At 36.4% G+C, this 21,915-nt stretch overlaps 1 protein-coding gene across 4 annotated transcripts in view; it reads left to right on the top strand.

Moving 5' to 3' along the window:
* FSTL5 (follistatin like 5) overlaps nt 1-17,773 on the top strand; it is an 864,807-nt gene extending 847,034 nt beyond the window's left edge. For all 4 annotated transcript variants that reach the window (XM_043902330.1, XM_043902328.1, XM_043902329.1 and 1 more), the window contains one exon: nt 15,220-17,773. In XM_043902330.1, coding sequence (XP_043758265.1) covers nt 15,220-15,922 — 703 coding nt within the window. In that variant the 3' untranslated portion in view covers nt 15,923-17,773. The remainder of the gene's footprint in view (nt 1-15,219) is intronic.
* The last annotated feature ends 4,142 nt before the right edge of the window (nt 17,774-21,915 follow it).

The raw sequence follows: 21,915 nt of genomic DNA, 5'->3' as shown, positions 1-21,915 counted from the left end.
CCACCTGTGAAATGAAAACTGGTGTATACTTGTTTAAAAATTAACATTTTTAGAGATTCTTCTACGTCATTACTAACATGCTGTCATTTTTATAACTGCAGAATGAGATTTCAATTGGTAGATGGTTTATTGTTTATTTTTACTTTCCTCTACTGTTTCTCTATTGATGAAGTTTAGATTATTCCTAACTTTCATAACTACAGCTAGTGTTCCAATGAAAATACTTCCAGTTGACTACCTTGCAGTCACTTATGGGCACTTATTAAGGGAAGATACTGAGACATTATCACTTCATTAAAGGAGAGTTATATTTTAGTTTGGGAAATAAAACCAAAATAGTTTTCAAAAAGTGTAAAACAATTATGCTTCTGCCAATAGTGTGCAAGAGAACACACTTAATAACATCCTTAATAAGATCTAAATACACTTTATTATTGTTATCAGAAGATTGATAAAATATATATCTTGCTTTTGGTTGTGTTTTTAATATTCACCTAATTAAGAAGCTTTGAATCACTTGACATTTGTAAGCTATTATACTTTCCCTTCATGTGAGGAATAACCTTTATTTCTTTGTTAATTTTTTTCTTTTTGCTTCTTTCTTTTTTGTAACTTTAGTAATTCATTATATAATCAGGATTTTAATAGGTTGCATTAGACATTTTTTTTTCAAAATACAGTCATTTCTATCAAGCCCCACCTTTTGACTTATCAAATGTGGGGTCTTGCTTCAAAAGGCCTCATCTTCTCCAGTTTAAATATTTGCTATTTTTAACAGTAATACTGTTACCATATTCATCTTTTAATATTGTTTTCTAAAAATTATTATAATTAGTGATTTTTCATTATTATAATTTTCTTTTCATCTATCTAGATATTATTTTGTATCAGACATGAGATATATATATATTTTCTTGTCAAATAGCTGACTCTACACTATATATTATGCATTTTTATTATACTTTTAATTCTCCATGTGACATGAGTCTGTTTCTGAAATCTTTATTCCATTCCACCAATAGTTTTCTGTATTGCTAAAACACCACTTGGTCAAAACAGTTATATTTGAAAAATAGAAAGAAAGTACTAGTCACTATAATGATAAAGATTAAGACTTAAGTGGATTAAAAATTACAAAGGGAAAGTAACAAGTTATACATCTTTACAGGTGATATTGTTAAAAATAGGTAACACTAGGAAATCACCTGTAAACTGACTAAAAAATAAAATAATTTAGAATGTTGAGTCCTAAGAATAATAGTCAGAAATTTGCAAATTTATATATACACCAACAAAAATCAGTCAGTAGAAGTAATGGAAAAAATAATCTATTAACATTAGCAACAAAAAGCATAAAATACTTATGCATATATCTAAGAAAAGATGACTTTTTCTTGATATTGAAGTTAAAAATAAATTAAATAAATAGAAATACATATCATATTGCTTTTAAAAATGCTGAAATTCCATTAGTTAATGGATATATTTGACAAATCCCCTCAAAATATCCACATTTTTTAATTAGATAAGCTGATTATCAAGCATAAGATAAAAATACTCATCATGTTATAACTTGATAAAGTATAAAGTTTATGGAACATTATGCATACAAAATACCCAATAAATTCTTAGGAAAAAAAGATTCATTTTCCTGGATATTTATACATATTTATAGGCTCTATAAATAAAATAGTGCAAAACTTATGCTTAAGGAGAAAGGCTGATGAAATAAATAGAACATTCAGACAGAGACTAAAGGCATGTGGCCAACAAGCAGTGTTCTGAATTAGTGGGAAATGATGGAGTATTCAATACAACACTATTCAAAATATTACCTTGTATAAAGTGAAGTTGCTCAATAGTGTCCGACTCTTTTTGACCCCATGGACTGTAGCCTACCAGGCTTCTCCATCCATGGGATTTTCCAGGCAAGAATACTGGAGAGGGTTGCCATTTCCTTCTCCAGGAGATCTTCCTGACCCAGGGATCGAACCCAGGTCTCCCACATTGTAGGCAGACGCTTTACCCTCTGAGCCACCAGGGAAGTATAATGGATGGCTATAATAAAGGTCTCAGTGAATAGTCTCCTAGCATCAATACTTTTGGATGGCCCCCTTCCACGTCGACCCTAGGCTTGACCCTTAATATCAAGGGATGAGAGCAAACATGAGGCAGACAGAAACTTGACTCTTTAGAGATTCCCCTGTTAGAAAGCCACAGTCATCTTGTGAGAAAGTCTTGTGTTGAATCCTTGAGGATGGAAAACCACACTGAAAAAGGGAGACCCAGCCACCCCAGGCTTCCTTACTGTGCTCAGCCACCAACCAACCCAGCAGTGAATGAAGCCACATGAGCACACACATCATGGCATAGAGTACGTGAAATATGGTGACTCATAAGGCAGATGCCTGTGAACAACTTTAAAGCAATAGAATAAATATACATACTACGCAGTGCTACTGGAACATATCTGCAAAATGTAGTGTTGAAAGAGAAAAACTAAGACACAACATGAGATACCTGGCCTATGATTGTTAATATAAATAAAGCATGCTAACCAAAGAAAACAGAACAAAACTCTATCCTTTACCTTACCCTTGCATACCCAAGAACACACACAATAAATTTCAGAATTTATGTTATAACTCCTTAGTCTGTTAAAAAATAGTCATTCATGCAGCTTTGGTCTTGTCTGAAGAAAACGCAAAAAGTAATGGGAAAATAATTATACAACTACTAACATTAATCATATCTGTGTAACTTTTACTCTATGATTTCTATCTTAGTTCCATTAGTTTAACAAAATACTATGGACCAAGTGGCTTAAACAAAAGTTTATTCCTCATTCTTAAGAGGCTGGAAAGTCAGAGACCAGGGTGTCAGCCTGCTCGGCTTATCCCTTGTTTGCAGACCAGCATCTCCTTGCAGTGTCCTCCCATGGCAGAGAGAGAGAGAGAAACTTTCATGTCTCTTCTTATAATGGCACTATTCCCATGACCTCATTTCCTCCTAAAGTCTTGACATCCAAATAGAAGCACATTGGGAATTAGGGCTTCAACATATGAATTTTGAGGGGCAACACAAAGTACAGTAGTGGAGGAGGCACAGAATACATGCTCCATTCCAAAAGGGAGAAATAAGAGAGAAAGAAATAATGATGAGTCCCATGCAAGTCTGATACACAGCATGGTGAACTCCATGAAATTTTGGTCTCAAGATATACTCTTTAGCTTGACAGTGTGCCTTCCAGACCCACTGGAATGGCCGTTCTGCCTCTGCAGCTCTGAGAGTGAAGGATTGTACGTCCAGGGCTTTGGATGGTCCTCCCCAGTTTCCAATGATATTTCCTCACTACCATCTGAGACCTCATCAGAATGACCTTTACTATCCATATTTCCACATTCTCTCGTGGTTTCTGTTGTATTCTCTAAGAAGACAGAGGCTTTCTCTCCTTTTTTTATTCCTGGGCTTTCATGAGAGTTACCTTTAACAACACTTTCATAGCAATATTGACTTTTTCTCACATGAACTCAAAACTCCCCCAGCCTCTAGCCATGACTCAGCTTTAAAGTTGCTGTCAGACTTTTATAATAGCATCTCCACTTCTGGTACCAATGTCTGTCTTAGTCAGTTAAAGTGCTTTAAGAAAATACCAGAACCTGGATAGCTTTAACAACAGAAATTTATTTGTCACCATTCTGAGGCTGGAAAGTCAGAGGCCATGTATCAGCCTAGCTGGGTTTTTCCTAGTTTGCAGACCACTATCATCTTGTTGCATCCTCACACAGCAGAGAGAAAGAGGGAGATCATTCTCTTATGTCTCTCATAAGGGTATTGTCTCATTCATCTGTGCTCCACCCTCACAATATAATTCTTTCCAAAAGTCACTTCGCCAAATGCCATCACATGAAAAATTAGAGCTTCAATATATGAATTTGGAGGGAAGTGAGTGTATAGGACACATACATTCAGTACATGGCAGTTACTAAAAATATTTTAATAGTAACTAAAAGTTAGAGCCATTTTCCACACCTTTACCAGAAGAAAATGTTATGCAAAGAAGCATTCATTTCAGGCAAAAAGTCAAGAATATTCCTTTTCCCAACTTGCAAATGTACATATTTATTTCATATCAATTGTCAAAAGATCTCAGTTAGAGATCTATGTATGTTACAATCCTCACTCCAGGCAGTTCTGTTCATTCACTTGATGGGTTTTTTCAGCCTCTTCGGCCAAGATAATCTGTGCTGCTGTTTTGTAAAAACTCTTCCTTTCACCTCCTCTCTCTGTCCCAGGGGTCTGGGTAATGTGACTGCTGGTTTTTCCGGCCAGTAAGAAGCCGGGATGGAGGTTGCATGCAGAAGATAGGGCAAGAGCGTGTTATGTCCCCCCATACACCCTGCCCTTAGCACCTTGTCTGCTGGTTTCTTGAAGAACATCTGTTTCTTACGATGGAAAGTCCCAGCTCCTCACAAAACATACCTCTCCACATAGCTCCTTCCTTCCAGGACACAGCAGTGACAATAACTTTCCTGTTGCTCTCCACACACTATTGCACTAACCCGTGTAGTCAATTTGCATTGCTTTGTAAACCCCTTTGATTTATTCTAATTAGAGTTTGTTCTTTTCCTTTTGGGATCCAGACTGATATACGCTCTCTCTTTAAGTGAAAGGCGAGCATAACAAAAATGCAAGCTAATAACTGTTACAGGGATGTAACTACACCCATCTTTTCTTTGCAGCATTTCCCTGAATACACTTTGCAAGTTAAAGCCCACAATTAAAAGCATCCCACCGCTTGAGCTTAAGGATAATTACGTAAAGGAGAGAAACCATTTATTTCCTCTCCCTTTTCTTCCTAAGGTTTTATAAAGCGTGCTGCACATAGTAGGTTGTGAATAATTACTGTTTGTGATCACATAGTCTCCAGATCCCAAAACATGCCAAACATGGTTCCTCATGGAACTTTTTTTTTTTCCACTTCCTTTTCTGTCTTACAGGTATACAGTAGACATTTTGGCAATATTTTTAGTTGATTAGAAAGATTTTAATTTGTTTTTTGCCTTTGTTTTATCTACTTTTTCTAGTATCCACTCTATGCTTAAAAATTATTTCTCACTCTGCTAATTACTAACTCTACTTCTGGTATATCACCTCTGATCCATTTACTAACTTTTGCATGAAACACATTCTAATCAGAAGAACAGGCAAATCAGGGAGGTTGCTTTTTTCAGATTTTCATGTTGTTTTCCAAAATCAAATTGGGGAGAGTAACCAGTCTTTAAAAATACCATATTAAGGCATAGTTGTCATGTTTTCCCCTAAGCTCTTAAACTCTTCAAAATATGGTGGATAATTTCGATATTCGAACTATGGTCTCTATGGTCTCTATGGTCTCTATGGACTACAGTCCATGTGGTGTGCACAGAATTCTTAATAAATCTGATTTTTTTTTTTTCTGTATGCCCTGGTTACTCACTAGAAGTTATGGGCCTTCAGATGCTGTGTTAATTCTGTCAAGAAATTAGACATTCTCAATATAGTGAAATTAAATTATATATTTACATGTCAGTTTTTTCTAGAAGAATCAAATTCTTGACACCACAGAAAAATAAGATATGAGAGAAGGAAGACAATATTAGATTTCATATTCATATATACATTTTACTTCTTTAAAAAAAATGAAAGGGAGAGGTGATATACCTAAAATCTTTAATATAGAATTTCAAAAATATAAAATTCAGGCAGGAGGGCATCCTGGTGTTCATTTTACAGCTTTTCAACCAGTGTGTTGAAAACAGAAAACATCAAAGTATTATCATTTGTCAAACACATCTAAGCTTTAGGATAATTCAGAGACTGTCCTTGCTCTTGTTATAAATCTCTACTGAATGTGTCAATTCTATTTCTCTATGCTTCCCCTCTTCCCAATGCAACTACGACCACTGTTTATGAACAGGTATAGTTTATTGAGCTATTCATGTGAAGTTCAGATTAAAACTAAATCCTCTGGTACTTGAGTAGCAACAACATTCAATCTTTTCTTACAAGGGTCAGTCTGGGATAATAGAAAACAACTAAATATAAAAGAATTCATAAACTAGTGAATGATGGCTCATGTCAGATTTATAGTGTGTGTCCATGAAAACTCTGCGCTAACTGTAACACAATGGAGGATGCTATTTCAACAGCACATCGTGTATGTGGAGCTATATATTAATTACAAGGAGTGTGTATGTTCGTCACTTAGTCATGTCGGGCTCTTTGTGACCCTGTGGACTCTAGCCCTCCAGGCTCCCCTATCCATCGGATTCTCCAGGCAAGAATATGAAGTGGGTAGCCTTTTCCTTCTCCAGGGTATATTCCCAACCCAGGGATTGAACCTGGATCTCCCACATTGCAGGCAGATTCTTTACCATCTGAGCCACCAGGGTAAGCCCATTACAAGGAGAGGAACTTTTAGTTCCTTATCTGTTAAATATTTCTTACCTTCTAATTGGAAAAGCAAGATACATTATCATCCAATTAGAAAAACAAGATATTACTAATCCTGCATTTTATGAAGTACTCATTATTTACTTGATCATACATTTTCTATACAGTTCAAACAATATAGTTTCTAAAATTGAGACATCAGAAAAGATTGGGGAAATGATTTTATTTATATGTGGATTGCAGCATTTTTTTAAAAAAACTAATAGGGTGTAGTATCTGGCTAAATAAAACCTCAAATACACTCAATCTCCACGTACTGCTCCCCATTTACATCCACTGATATACACAGAAAGATTGTTTTAAAGTATGTGGAGGTGCAGATGACAAGGTTTGAGGAAGGAGATCATATAGCAAAGGGGAGGGTAAATCAGAAAGATTTCCCACAGGAAAAAATCATGGTTCAAAAAGGTATTAATACGTACACCCCAAAGCCATTGCAGCACTATTTATAATAGCCTTGATATGGAGGTAACCTAAATGTCCATCAACAGAAGTGAAAGTGAAGTCGCTCAGCCAGGTCCGACTCTTTGTGACCCCATGGACTGTAGCCTGCCAGGCTGCTCCATCCATGGGATTTTTCCAGGCAAGAATTCTGGAGTGGGTTACCATTTCCTTCTCCAGGGGATCTTCCTGACCCAGGGATCGAACTTGGGTCTCCCGCATTGCGGGCAGACTCTTACCATCTGAGTCACCAGAGAATCCCTGTCCATCAACAAAGGAGTGGGTAAAGAAGATGTGCTATAATATATACAATAAAATATTACCCAGTCATAAAAAGAACAAACTTTTGGACCTAAAGATTAGCCTACGGAATGAAGTAAGTTGGACACATAAAGATACATATGACATGACATTGCTTATATGTGGAATCTAAAATAAATAAATAAATAAAGGTGTACAAGTGAAATTATTTACAAAACAAATAGAGACAGATGTAAAATGCAAACTAATGGTTACCAGGGAGGAAAAGGGGAGGAGGGATAAATTTGGAGATTAGGGCTGACATATACATACTACTATATATGAAGTGAATAACTCATAAGAACCTGGTGTATAGCACAGAGGGCTCTACTCAAAACTCTATAATGACCTACATGGGAAAAACAACTCTTAAAAAAGTGGCTATATGTATAATTGATTCATTTTGCTCTACAGTAGAAACTAGCACAACATTGGAGATCAACTATACTCCAATAATTTTTTTTTTAATAAAGAAACACTTCCCAGCTTCTAAGATGGGGACTGGTCCTTAGTGACCAGAAGTCAGCTTTAATATTAGATGTCAGCTTTAAACAGAACTGTCCAGGTGGGAATCTGCATGGACTCTGGTAAAAGGCAAGCCTAAATTAAAACTCAGGAGGTAAAATAATTGTTTTTCTGCAAATCTTTGGAGTAACTTTTACTCTAAGCTTTGGAGTATCATTGCTCTTGGGACTGACCATATGGCAAATTAATACAAGTCATTAGTTGCAATTATGAGATTCCTTCAGGAGCATCTGAGGTGATGCATTTGAAAGCTGAACAGGAGCAGAATAACATTACAGATGCTGTAGAGTGAGTGACTTAAAAACTGCTTTGTGAGATTCTATGTGATCAGACTCATTTGGGGACTGTCTAGCGAAAGATGTGGGGAAATCATTCATTATTCAAATGCAATACCTATATCTTGGTCTTGTAGGATCTGGAGGTCTTTGTGCAGTTGCTCTTTATTAGGGTTCTTGATGTTTCAATCATGTTTCTCTCTAAGTATCTGTTCTTTTCCTCTCTCTGCCAAATTACTTCCTCTGCAAGGCTCCTGAATTGTCATGACATAAACTATGACTACAACTCTCCGTCTTCTTAGAGATCCAGGTCCTAAAGCCAGCCACAAAATTTTCTGGCATTTTTAGTGAAAGTCCTTGAGTAAGACAGATATGAATTTCAAACCTCATTATCTGTGCAGAGTTCAAAGTCACCTATATTCCATTGCCACCTGCTCCACCCCCTCCCTAAGAACTGAAATAGAAACTCTAAAAGATGGTTGAGTGAGCTAGGCTGCCCTTGTTCCTGATCAAGTGAACTATCTGGTGATTGGGTGAGGTGTGGACTGGGCATAAATCCTGTTGATACAAGTGAGGGAAAGAAGAAAAATATGAATTTCTATTATTAAAGTGATCTCTGTTGAATTAAAAAATGGAGAAACCTCGTCATATTTGGATAACAGTGCATGCTTATTTTTAACATTGTGGGAATACTGGCTATATAGAAAAAACTGACATTTCTTCTTGTTTTTCCACCTATGGAAAAATCTATTCTAAAACTCTATTATACCATAAGAAATATTATATTTGATTCCAAAGGGAAAATTATGCTACTGAAAGGTTACAGTTGCAAGCCGTGTGCTACACCAGGATTCGTGAGCTCAAGAAGAGAGGATTTCCATCTCGGGCCAGAGACAAGTCTTGACTACCCAGAGCTTTGGTGCAGCCAAGTTTTATTAAAGTATAGCAGAGGTACAGAAAGCTTTTGACACAGACATCAAAGGGGACAGAAAGAGGGCCTGCTTGCTAGTTTTTAGCAAGCTGTTTTATGCCTGTTAGTGAGCTGCTGATCAGATAAGAGAGACACCTCCAGGCTGAGGGAGTTTCACCAGGCCCCGCCCCCACAGTATGCGTTTCTGAGATAGAATGGCACACGGCGTAGCATCCCAGGCCATAAGACAATTGACATGAATATTGGTTTCTTGAGCCATTCTAAAAGGAGCCTCTGGATGAAAGTGAAAGAGGAGAGTGAAAAAGTTGGCTTAAAACTCAACATTCAGAAAACTAAGATCATGGCATCCGGTCCCATCACTTCATGGCAAATAGATGGGGAAACAGTGGAAACAGTGGCTGACTTTCTTTTTTGGGGCTCCAAAAACACTGCAGATGGTGATTGCAGCCATGAAATTAAAAGACGCTTGCTCCTTGAAAGAAAAGCTATGGCCAATCTAGACAGCATATTAAAAAACAGAGACATTACTTTGCCAACAAAAGTCCATCTAGTCAAAGCTATGGTTTTTCCAGTAGTCATGTATGGATGTGAGAGTTGGACTATAAAGAAAACTGAACACCGGAAAATTGATGCTTTAGAACTGTGGTGTTAAAGAAGACTGAGAGTCCCTTGGACTGCAAGGAGACCCAACCAGTCCATCCTAAAGGAAATCAGTCCTGAATATTCATTGGAAGGACTGATGCTGAAACTGAAATTCCAATACTTTGGCCACCTGATGGGAAGAACTGACTCATTTGAAAAGACCCTGATGCTGGGAAAGATTGAAGGTGGGAGGAGAAGGGGATGACAGAGGATGAGATGGTTGGATGGCATCACCGACTTGATGGACATGAGTTTGAGTAAGCTCCGGGAGTTGGTGATGGACAGGGAGGCCTGGCATGCTGCAGTCCATGGGGTAGCAAAGAGTCTGACACGACTGAGTGACTGAACTGAACTGAACTGAGCCATCGTCAGCCCAAGGTTTGAGAAAAGAAAAATATGTTAGGTGGTACTGATTTGAAGAAAGGCAACTTTGAAAGCAAATACATAGTTTCATTAACATAGCTTAAGAAAAACATTTCCATAAGAAAAACATACATCAGTTAGTTCAAGGTTTGAGAAAAGTTAAGCTGGGGGGGAACCAGGTGTCCTCAACAGAAAAGGGAAAAAAATCTACCCCTTGAGGTTTATTTCCTCCTATCTCTTGGGGACCTCTGGCCTCCCTACTGAGACTGTTAACACCCTTATTACTTAAGATATAAAACATGGACAAACTCTATTTCTTGAAAATGTACTATTTTCCTGGTAATAAACATACATTTATTCTCATTCTCAAAACGAGTTACTTTTATTATCTTTCTGCTGATGAGAAAATTGAAACTTGTGGAAGTCAAGGGCTTTATGTAAGGTCACATATCTATTATGTTGAAAAACTGGGTCATGAAACTAAATCAGCCCAGATTGAAAATTTTTACTTCATCCAAAACAAGTTCTCTGAACATGAATCACCTCAAAACCTCACTTTAAAGCATAAAAGCAGTAATTAAAGTTTAATCTTTTTATAAACTTTGTAATGAACTAAATTGATTAAACACTCAGAAAAATAAAATAATTTGAGAAAGAAGAAAAGAGTCTCACTCTCTTCAACAAATCTGACATCAAATCCACACAACACCGTGCTGAGAGGTCCAACTTTCCTAGTTGCTGTATTTCCCTAGTAAGCAAAGTGATCACAAGAATAAGTTTTAACTCTCTCATTTCTCATAGTCTGCAACTTCCTATAGACATTCTGACAAATATTAGACAAACTATTAGGTCTAGTACTATGCAAACTTTTATGATACTAAGCAGACATGACAGTTGAGAGCCTTGTAAATAATAATCACAGACTAATGAACAGTGGGAGACTTCAGAATATCAATCTGTAGTAGGGGGAAATTTTGAATTAGAGACACTACTTCCTGCCCAATAAATCAGTAGTGAAAAATTGAAGGCTTTCTCAATGCATCTGCTTATGCAGCTAGATCTGTAGTCCTGAAGGAGCATACAACGTGGATGCCAAAAGGAATGTAATTTTATCACCCTACAAGGGGCTTTTGCATTTTTAACTGAACCATTTTTTAAAATTTTAATTACCTCCAAAAGAGGCTGGATTGTATCACAGAAAACTTGAGTTCATCCTTCAGTATCAGAGTGAAACTAGTTCAAGGTAGTTAGAACTTGTCTCGTCCTTCCTCTTTAGCATTCAAATAACATTGCCCAAAGGGAACAGAAGACACAAGGTTAAGAGAACTGAAATGCCAAGTCTTGATTGGTTTATGGCTTTTATTAAATGTGCAAATTACTGCTTTTGCCTCTGAGCACATGCATCATATATAACAGAAAAGAGATAATATCTTCCATAATAATTAACAAATTCATAAATGATGCCAGACACAGGTATACATCTTCATACTTACATATCCTTTATCACTGTTAATGAATGGGAACACACTTCTTTTCAATAACCCAAGTCCATTATTTATTAAAACAAGTATAAGCCAGCCAAATTATTTATATTTAAAATTTTATGGTATTTTTGAGGCTGATAACACAAAAATAATTGGACTTGGTTTTTATTTTTGAGAGCTTTTAAATTATTTAGCACTCAGGTAGTATTTAGGTAGCAGAGACACCACTTTGCCCACAAATTCTATATATTCAAAGCCATGGTTTTTCCAGTAGTCATGTACGGATCCGAGAGTTGTCCATAAAGAAGGCTGAGCACTGAAGAATTGCTTCTTTCAAACTGGCGCTGGAGAAGACTCTTGAGAGTCCTTTGCACTACAAGGAGTCAAACCAATCAATCCTAAATGAAATAAATATTCCCTGAATATTCATTTGAAGGACTGATGCTAAAGCTCAAATACTTTGGCCACCTGAGGCAAAGAACTAACTCACTGAACAAAACCCTGATGCTGGGAAAAATTGAAGGCAAAAGGAAAAGTGGGTGATAGAGGATACGATGATTAGATAGCATCACAAGTTCAAAGGACATGAGTTTGAGCAAACTCTTGGAGATAGTGGGGGACAGAGGAGACTGGTGTGCTCCTCCATGGGGTTGTAAAGAGTTGGACTGAACAACAACAAAGTACTTAAAACCTACACCAGTGATTCATTTTTTGATGGGAACATTTGGAAGTGATTGCTAACATCATAAAGGTGTCTTCATACCATTGTAATCAAAACTGAAATTGTATCCTGACTAGGTATAGTATAAACTTTGCTTACTGAAAGAAAACTGACCCAGTTATTACTGACACAAGACAAGATAAAGATCCAGGAAATTAATAAGAAGTTGTGCATGTCATTCTGAAACATTCTACACATATTATTTTCAAAATGATTACTTTATTCCAGTTCAAGTATATATAGAAAAAGTAATAGTTACTAAGTAATAATACTTCAGAATATCATAATTAAGCATTAATCACTTAATGTCAGTTGTTTAATCTGTTAAAATTTCTAGACTCCTTGGAAGCAGGGTGAGTTATGTTCACCTCCAGTATACTCCCAATTTATTGGGATGATTCTATTTAGTAATCATTCAATAAATGTTTAAGAAATCTTTTTAAAGGAGTAGTTATACATGGTAGCTCTTCTTTTGTATAGAAAAAGCCTTGCTCTCTCCAAAGGCAACAAATAGTCTCTCACAAATCTTCAAATATATCTAAAATTATTGCATAGTTTCCTAACTCTATGAAATGTAGTAACATAGAAGCAATGTTGGGAAAGAGCAAATTAGCCAAGATGGCATGGTCAGGCTCTCTCACCCTTGCTTTTGTCTCACGTTTTATAAATAATGATTATATCACAGCTGAGATCACTTACAGCACTGCACATGCACCTCACCAGGTACTCATGTGGACACGGGCTACTTGTGATATGAGTTCCACCTCATATCACATATGGCATGTGGCATACTGCCACATCGTGGCTGTACCCCTTGGGTCAATAACAGAGGAGAGAATACAGTGTTTCTGCTGCTATGGCTGCTGCTCCAGCCAGGAGAGAATAAGGAGTCTGCAGTTCCTATGGTTTCTTGCATTTTCTTCTAGCCTCTTAGCTCGCCCCTTGCCTACCATGGGTTCAGCGAACACTGAGTGCAGTGAACAGCCAGACAACTGGCCTCATTCATGAACAGGATCAGCGATACTAGCAGTTACAGTCTTATGTCTATTTTAGTAAAATATTTGTGCTTATACACTCCATGACTTCCATCATGATGGCTGATTTTTTAAAGAACATTTATCTTGTTTTATTCTATGATGTTAAAGGCCTGTGTTTATTCAAATTTTGAGCTTGTCACATGCTTATATTTGAAATTTTAACGTGCTATTATCCTGAATGTACCATACTTCTATACTATGTGTGTGGGTCGCAATTTTTTTTACAAACATTAAGAATTTGCTAAATTCAGAATTAGCAAATGGAAAATGAATTTCCTAGGTGGCAAGTTAAAATGGGCCATTCTTAGAGTTTGTTTTGTTTTAAATTGTTGCTATAGTTTTGTCTCTAAGTAGTGTCTAACTCTTTTTGCAACCCATGAACTGTAGCCTACCAGGCTCCTCTGTCCACGGGATTTCTCAGGCAAGAATACTAGAGTGGAGATGCCATTCCCTTCTCCAGGGGATCTTCCCGACCCAGGGATTGAACCTGCATCTCCTGCTTTACCTATGAACCACATGAGAAGCCTTTTGTTTCAATACTCACAGTAAAGTTATCTTAATCTTATTTTTTCATTTAGGAGCAAAGTCAGTTAACAATACATCTCTCATCTTTATTTTTAAGGAAATTTTGGAAATATTAGAAGGTGCTTTAATCAATATTATTAAAAATAAAATAAAATAAAAGTCCCTTACAATTCTGTTGGCCTATATGCATTTTGGGTGTAACTTTGTAAAGTAGTTTCTATCTCATTTTATCTTATTTTTGCTAGGAAGTCACCCATGTTATAGGTAAGGGTTTCCAAATATATTTACCCCCAACAAGCAAAACCCCACAAAACTGACTTCTCCATTTCACAGGGAGTTCTGATCATCTACAGCTAGCATTCAGGACAAAAATCATTGAAATAATCAAAGAGATCACCAAAACATATTTTAAAATATATTTATTTTTAAATTAAATTTAATAGAAAAATGCCATAAATATCCAAAGTTTATCATTATTCAACATAAAATGATCAATACAACACAGGTGTATCATTAATAAGTATAACAGTATTAGTATGGCAAAAATGAAACTTTAACTTGGATTTAGAACATAATAAAATAAATGTTAAAATCATAAAAGTAGTTAAGGTGATCCTAAAATGCAATAAATAGAGTCTAATAGTTCCATACTCCCCAAATTTATTAAGGTGAGACAGCTTAAAATGAGAAAAATATGAATACTTATCTAAACAGTGATGAGTATCAAATTTATTTGATGATCACAAGCAATATAAGAAGTCAATGAAGTGAGTGGAAAAGATGTATATTCAAGGTTTTCATTCTTTCTGGTTTTCCTAGACATTAACTAAGTTGATTCAATATCAGTGGTTTTTTTTTTTTTTTTTTAATTAGTTGGAGGCTAATTACTTCACAACATTTCAGTGGGTTTTGTCATACATTGATATGAATCAGCCATAGATTTACATGTATTCCCAATCCCGATCCCCCCTCCCACCTCCCTCTCCACCCGATTCCTCTGGGTCTTCCCAGTGCACCAGGCCTGAGCACTTGTCTCATGCATCCCACCTGGGCTGGTGATCTGTTTCACCATAGATAGTATACATGCTGTTCTTTTGAAATATCCCACCCTCACATTCTCCCACAGAGTTCAAAAGTCTGTTCTGTATTTCTGTGGGTTTTGAAGCATGCAAAATATGTTTACTTTTTGGCCCTTGATGATAAAAGTAAAATGCGTTGTTCCAGTTAACTAGATACATCGCTTTAAATTATTTTGCTTTCTATAGCATGAGTTATAATTGTTTGGCTGTAACAAAAGGACAACCTAAGGAAGGAGGAGGACAGTGGGATTTAAAGTGGACTTTAACAAGATTCAGCCACCAGTTCCTGCCCAGCCTGACAACTAATGCCCCGGCTCTGAGCCCCCTTTCCACCTGCCCAGAGTGCATTTCCTTCACCCCTTTGGAGCTTCCTGTCTAACTTTGATTTTCATTTTTTGCAGGTTTGGATTTATTCTTCATAAAGATGAAGCTGCACTACAAAAGATTGACCTTGAAACCATGTCATACATCAAGACTATTAATCTGAAGGACTACCAGTGCATCCCGCAGTCACTAGCATACACACACTTGGGAGGATACTACTTCGTTGGCTGCAAACCCGACAGCACTGGGGCGGCTCCCCCACAGCTCTTGGTGGACGGTGTCACCGACTCGGTCATTGGGTTCAACAGTGACGTGACGGGCACTCCATACGTCTCCCCAGATGGACACTATCTTGTCACCATCAGTGACGTGAAAGGTCTTGTGAGGGTCCAGTACATCACCATCAGAGGAGAGATACAGGAGGCTTTTGATATTCACACTAATCTGCACATATCTGACCTGGCCTTTCAGCCATCCTTTACGGAAGCCCATCAGTACAACATTTATGGTAGTTCAAGCACACAGACAGATGTGCTCTTTGTGGAGCTTGCTTCTGGGAAGGTTAAGATGATCAAAAGCCTTAAGGAACCACTCAAGGCAGAAGAATGGCCTTGGAACCTGAAGAACAGGCAAATCCAGGACAGTGGCTTGTTTGGTCAATACCTGATGACTCCTTCCAAGGACTCTCTCTTTATACTCGATGGACGACTCAATAAGTTAAACTGTGAGATCACTGAAGTTGAGAAGGGAAACACAGTCATCTGGGTTGGAGAAGCCTAGGAGCCCTGTTAAATAATTATTAAATCAAGAGTTTTCCAATACACTGCACTAATCCATTATTTAAATTTACCAGTTTAACTTTCTAAGTTTGTATCCTAGCCAAACATCAGTTAATTGGGTGGCCCAAATAAAATAGTTGTTTTTTTTTTTTTTAAAACAAAGACATAAACAATTAGTAACATTGGTTGATTAGAAATAGTTAACACAATATTTAATGAGAAACTACTTCAATTATAAGAACCAAATCTACAGTTATGTTTTTTGCCAATAGAATAGGAATTTAAATAATTAAAAATAACTGCAGGGAATTTCCAATGATTCTAAACACCATTTCATCTTGAGGGTAATTGATCTATTTTTTTTTTCTGTCCTTTTGGTATGCTTAAACCAGAAATAAAAGATGTTGTGGAATCTTAAAATTCTTAATTCAAAATATTCTGTCCCATCCATTGTTTATAATCTTTCGTGCCTTGAAGGGAATGTCACAAGAGGAAAAGGAAGGCTAAAAGCTGCATACTGACCACCCTCATCACTATAAATTTCTTATCATTTAAAAAAAGCTGAACATCTTTTGCACCAAACCCAGCCTTCAGTCATTTTGTCTAACCCTCAATGAATATAATTTGAAGACACAAATTGGCCTTAGGCTGTACACAGGTGACAAACTCTATTTGACACTCACTGTATAATCTGCAGCATGCTATGGAAAATGGGGAGGAAGGGAGGAAAATAATTATGGTAATATGTTTGCAGTGTATTCTTAACTCATTTTGCTTTCAATCACAAGAGTGCATTATATTTTTAATGCAAGTTTATCTGGGATGTCAACTGCTTACAAATATCTCTTATTAGTGAAATATAACTTTTTTTTTTTTTTAATGTAGTCCAGTGTTGCATTAGCAGGAACTTTTATTTCCACAATAGAAGCATTATTTGTGTCTGCTTAGAGTAAACCACATTTAGGGAAATTAACAACAGAGAGAAAAAAAACTGGCTAGAGAACAGATGAGCATTAGCGGTTTAGGACAATTAGTAACAGAAATTGGGAATTAGGGGGTAGCACCACAGTGGTGAGAAAAGATGTACTTCTCCATCGCCTTTGCTATTTAAATATAATCCAACAAAGGACTTCATTCCTTAATAACTTTCCCAAATGACTTCTGCTTAACTCCTATATAATCCTTAAACAACTGTCTCACTGTGTGTCGAAGTTCGAAACCTAACTAATCCTCTTATTTGAGACGCTACATAGAAGTGAAAATCATTGCTTTCATGTTTCAGGGCAAAGAAAGGCCAGTAGAAGTGCATTAAAACTAGTGACTTGGTTTATTGAAATAAGCAGATTATTACCCAGGCTTAAAGTAAAAGCTTACATTGTTTGGAGAATCTTTTTACTTATTATATTTTTGTTTTATTGTCGCTTAAAATGCTAATGTACTGTTGAAATGACCTCCATTTCCTGAAGGTAATCCAATAAGGTCTTTTTTAAATACAAATTTTACTCAAGTTTAATTGTGTAAAACTGCTTAGAAACCTGAAATTTTATAGTGTGTACTATCTTATGTATATATAGCATCCTGAGCTATGTGATAACAGTAGATTTCTTCTTAGCTTAAGGAAACATTATGGGAGTCAGATTTAATGAACAACAGAAGTTAGCTTATGTTTCTACTTACCTGCTTTCCTTTTTAGCAATTTTCTTCTTTGTGAACATGAACCACATAAACTGGCTGTGACCTAATGATTTAATCCAAATCTGTCTCATACATCCTTCTTTGGTAGCTTACACCATGTGGCTGCTTTGTCTGTAGACACTGCTTGATAAAAGAGAATAAACTTCTTACATTTTAACCCTTGAGAGTTCAGTCAGTGTTTTAATGTGAATGCCCGTGTCTGTTTTGTTTTTCCTCCCAGTGCTTCAAACACAGGCGTGATATCCCCATTGTTTTGAAAGTGATGGGATGGGGTAGAGGGCAGGTAAAGGGAGACCAATCAAGGAAAGACAATTTAGCTTCATTATATCAATTCTAAGTTGCTCTGTCCCTTCATATTCATATGTAAAGCAAGATGTTTATCCTTTTAAGATGTCTATTTCTTTAGAATACCTTCTTGTATATTAAAGGAATGAATGAATATCAGAATGGAACATAAACACAGATTCAAATCCCTTTCCCCCCACATTCTTACACTATTAACCAAACAAATACTGAGCGCCTGTTTTTAACAGTGTAATGTTTAAAATATTGACATTTGTGATAGTTTAAAAAAATAAGAAAATGCAATATTATGTTTTCTAAGATAGATATTTCTTTCTTCAGTGGTGGAGAGATAAAGTAAGAGCTGGCATACAGGGCATCATCACTGCTCTACACACATCTTGATAAAAGTGTACTGAAAATCATGATCTCATCAATAACTGGGTATGTGTGAAAACTGAGCATTAAGAAAAACTAGAATGAAATGATGTCACTGTTCTCTAAAAAGATTAGATTTTTAACAGACAGGATAAAACAGCAACAAGGTAGCCAAAAAAATGACATAATTTTGCTGAAAATTATCTGGTAATAATGGTGTGATAACCATAAAAGGCAAGAAATAAGAAAAGGTATGAAACCAAGAATGGAAGTAGAACATGAAGAGGTCTTTGAAAAAAATTGACTAGACAAAGTTAATATTTATGTAAAGAAGGTGGTAATTCATGAAAAATGGATTATGATCAGATTTTGGAGGGAGGGAAATGAAGAATAGGGCTTCCCAGGTGGCTCTGTAAGTATAGAATCTGCCTGCAGTGCAGAAGACACAGGAACCCACAGTTTCAATTTCTGGGTTGGGAAGATCCCCTGTGGAAGGGCATGGCAACCTATTCCAGTATTCTTGCCTGGAGAATCCCACGGACAGAGGTCGCAGAGTCAGACATGACTGAAGCAACTGAGCGTGAAGCGAAGAATGAAAAAAATGGAAAGAGTTTAGACTCAATCCAGAGAGTAGGAACTCAAGACTAATTTTTAAAAAGAGAAAGAACAGCAAAAACAATTTCAACATTTTTTTCTAATATAATATATATAACATAATAATAAAATAATATAATGAAGATTTGAATGGAAATTAGACAAACTGGTATCAGTTGGGAGGCTACTGCAAAAAATGGATGGTTATGATCTATAATGTATGACAAGTTGAAACTCAACATTAAAATTCAATATTCAAAAAACTAAGATCTTGGCATCTGGTCCCATCACTTCATGGCAAATAGACGGGGAAACAATGGAAACGGTGACAGACTTTATTTTCTTGGGCTCCAAAATCACTGCAGATGGTGACTGCAGCCATGAAATTAAAAGACGCGTGCTCCTTGGAAGAAAAGCTGTGACAAACCTAGACAGCTTATTAAAAAGCAGAGACATTACTTTGCCTACAGAAGTCAATCTAAGGAAAGCTATGGTTTTTCCAGTAGTCATGTATGGATGTAAGAGTTGAACCATAAAGAAAGCTGAGTGCTGAAGAATTGATGCTTTTTTGAACTGTTGTATTGGAGAAGACTGTAGAGTCCCTTGGGCTACAAGGAGATCCAACCAGTCCCTCCTAAAGGAAATCAGTCCTGAATATTCATTGGAAGGACTGATGCTGAAGCTGAAGCTCCAATATTTTGGCCACCTGATGCAAAGAACTGACTCATTGGAAAAGACCCTGATGCTGGGAAAGATTGAAGGCAGGAGGAGAAGGGGACAACAGAGGATGAGATGGTTGGATGGCATCACTGACTTGATGGACATGAGTTTGATCAAGCTCTGGGAGTTGATGACGGGCAGGGACGCCTGGCATGCTACAGTCCATGCAGTCGAAAAGAATTGAACATGACTGTGCAACTGAACTGAAGATAAGGCATGTTAAGGAAACATACTTGAGATGGCAACTGAATAAATATGGATGATAAAAAGAGAAATCAGTTTCCCACATGGCACTAATGGTAAAAAACTTGCCTGCCAATGCAGAAGTTGCGGGTTCGATCCTTGGGTCTAGAAGATCCCTTGGAGGAGAGCATGGCAACCCGCTCCAATATTCTTGCTGGGAAAATTCCATGGACAGAGGAGCATGGCAGTCTATAGTCCATAAGGTCTCAGCGTTGCACATGACTGAAGTTACTTAGCACACAAGCATGCATATAAGACAGGGTGTGTAAAGGAAACATACTTGAGATGGCAACTGAATAAATATGGATCATAAAAAGAGACAAATCAGCAGGTCTCAATTAGGACATCAGTGGTAAAAATATGAGAGCCATGAAAGAAAAGCAGATTGAGAGAGAGAAGGAAGGCTTAGAAAAAAGACAAATAAGAATGATGGACATGGAATATATTTCCAGAGTAGTGTCATCATGTATTATAGCAAACTAATACAATTTTCAGGCATTATTCCATTGTCTGTCTAATAATATAAAAGTAAAATAGAAGTGTTTTTTAAAAAGTATAATTTTAGAATCTTATCACCTTTAAGACTCCCACTCAAAAGGTCTTCAGAGTGTTTTCTTTTAAAAAATAAGTGAACTTGACTGGATTTTACATTAAGTATTTCAGATTTTACAGGATGAAACAATATGTTTAATCATATCTGACAGCTTATCATATTATGCAAATTTTAAAAGTGAGAAAAAATTCAAGAACAATATGGCTATCATGAAAATTAACATGACTAAAATAACATGAAATGTACACCCCAAGTGTCACAACCCGAAGAACTCATAAGAGGTCACTTCTAATGTCACTTGTCCATGCATCTACCATTTAGCTGTTGTTCCTGTGTGAACAGGTAAGAGAGAAAAGAGCAACATCTTATCAAAAGCCTATTTTCACTATTCTTTCAATCACACTCTAATATCATTTACCTCTCCTTGGAATCTTCAAGCACAGAAATATATTCTGAAAATCATGCTATATAAATTCATGATTGTAGATTCAAATCACATTAACCTTTTCCCATCCTCCTAGAAGGCTAAATCTTAGTGTAGGAATATGATTTTGTTTGTTTGTATTTAATAAGTTATGTAGTCCTATTAGTAAATAGAAAAGCACAGTTTCTCAAAAATTTTCATCAACAAAATGTCCCTGCCTCTGTGGAATGTAAAGAGTGCTACACAGATAATTCACAGTAATGTGCCGCTAACAGTTGGTGAATTAGAACAGTTTTCACCATTTTTCTTTTATACTAGAGTTCAGCGATGATAAAATTGTCAGTGTTTTAGGACTTGTGTTCAAGTTCATAATTAAATCTTGCACATAGAATAATTTGGCTGAAACTGAGAAAGAACAGACTGAAAAACCAAATACGTTGTTCTAATAATGTTCTAATAAATGTCTTGAAAACTGTCTCTACATGTGCATTTTGCCACTTTTAAAGAAGATTCAGAACGGTCTCAATGTCGAAAGAGTATACTGCTACTTCAGTTTGAAATCTGTTCCTCTTGTTCATGTGTATAAATTCTTTTTTGCATTTCCTTGAAAAGCTACACTGTTCTTTTACACCTCGGTCTACATACTTCAGTGTTACAAAGTCCAAGTGAAAAGTCCCATGATAATCAAGAAAGGGACTCTCCATATACGAAAATATATAGCTATTACAAATGGGTAGTCATTGAGTTACTCTTCTATACCTCTGCTTATCTACCTACTTTGCTTTCTTTAATTTTTTAAACATTTCTTTAAAGTGGACCATTTTTAAAGTCTTAATTTGATTTATTACAATATTGCTTCAGTTTTACAGTTTGGTTATTTGGCCGGGAGGCACACGGGATCTTAGCTAGCTGACAGTGATTAAATCCGCACTCCAGTATTTCAAGGCAAAATCTTAACCTCTGGAACACCAGGGAAATCCTACACACCTATTTTCAAACAAGTTTTGCTTCTAATTCAAGGTTCTATATTTTGTTCAGAACTATTACCAAAGTATAACAAATGTGCCACATCTGAAGTCGGGAATAAAGTATTATTCATCATTTT

The sequence above is a fragment of the Cervus elaphus genome, chromosome 5 (assembly GCF_910594005.1).
Source record: "Cervus elaphus chromosome 5, mCerEla1.1, whole genome shotgun sequence".
Classification (NCBI taxonomy): Eukaryota; Metazoa; Chordata; class Mammalia; order Artiodactyla; family Cervidae; genus Cervus; species Cervus elaphus.
The sequence above is the reverse complement of the archived record's forward strand: the minus strand, read 5'-3'. Positions and strand labels throughout refer to the sequence as shown.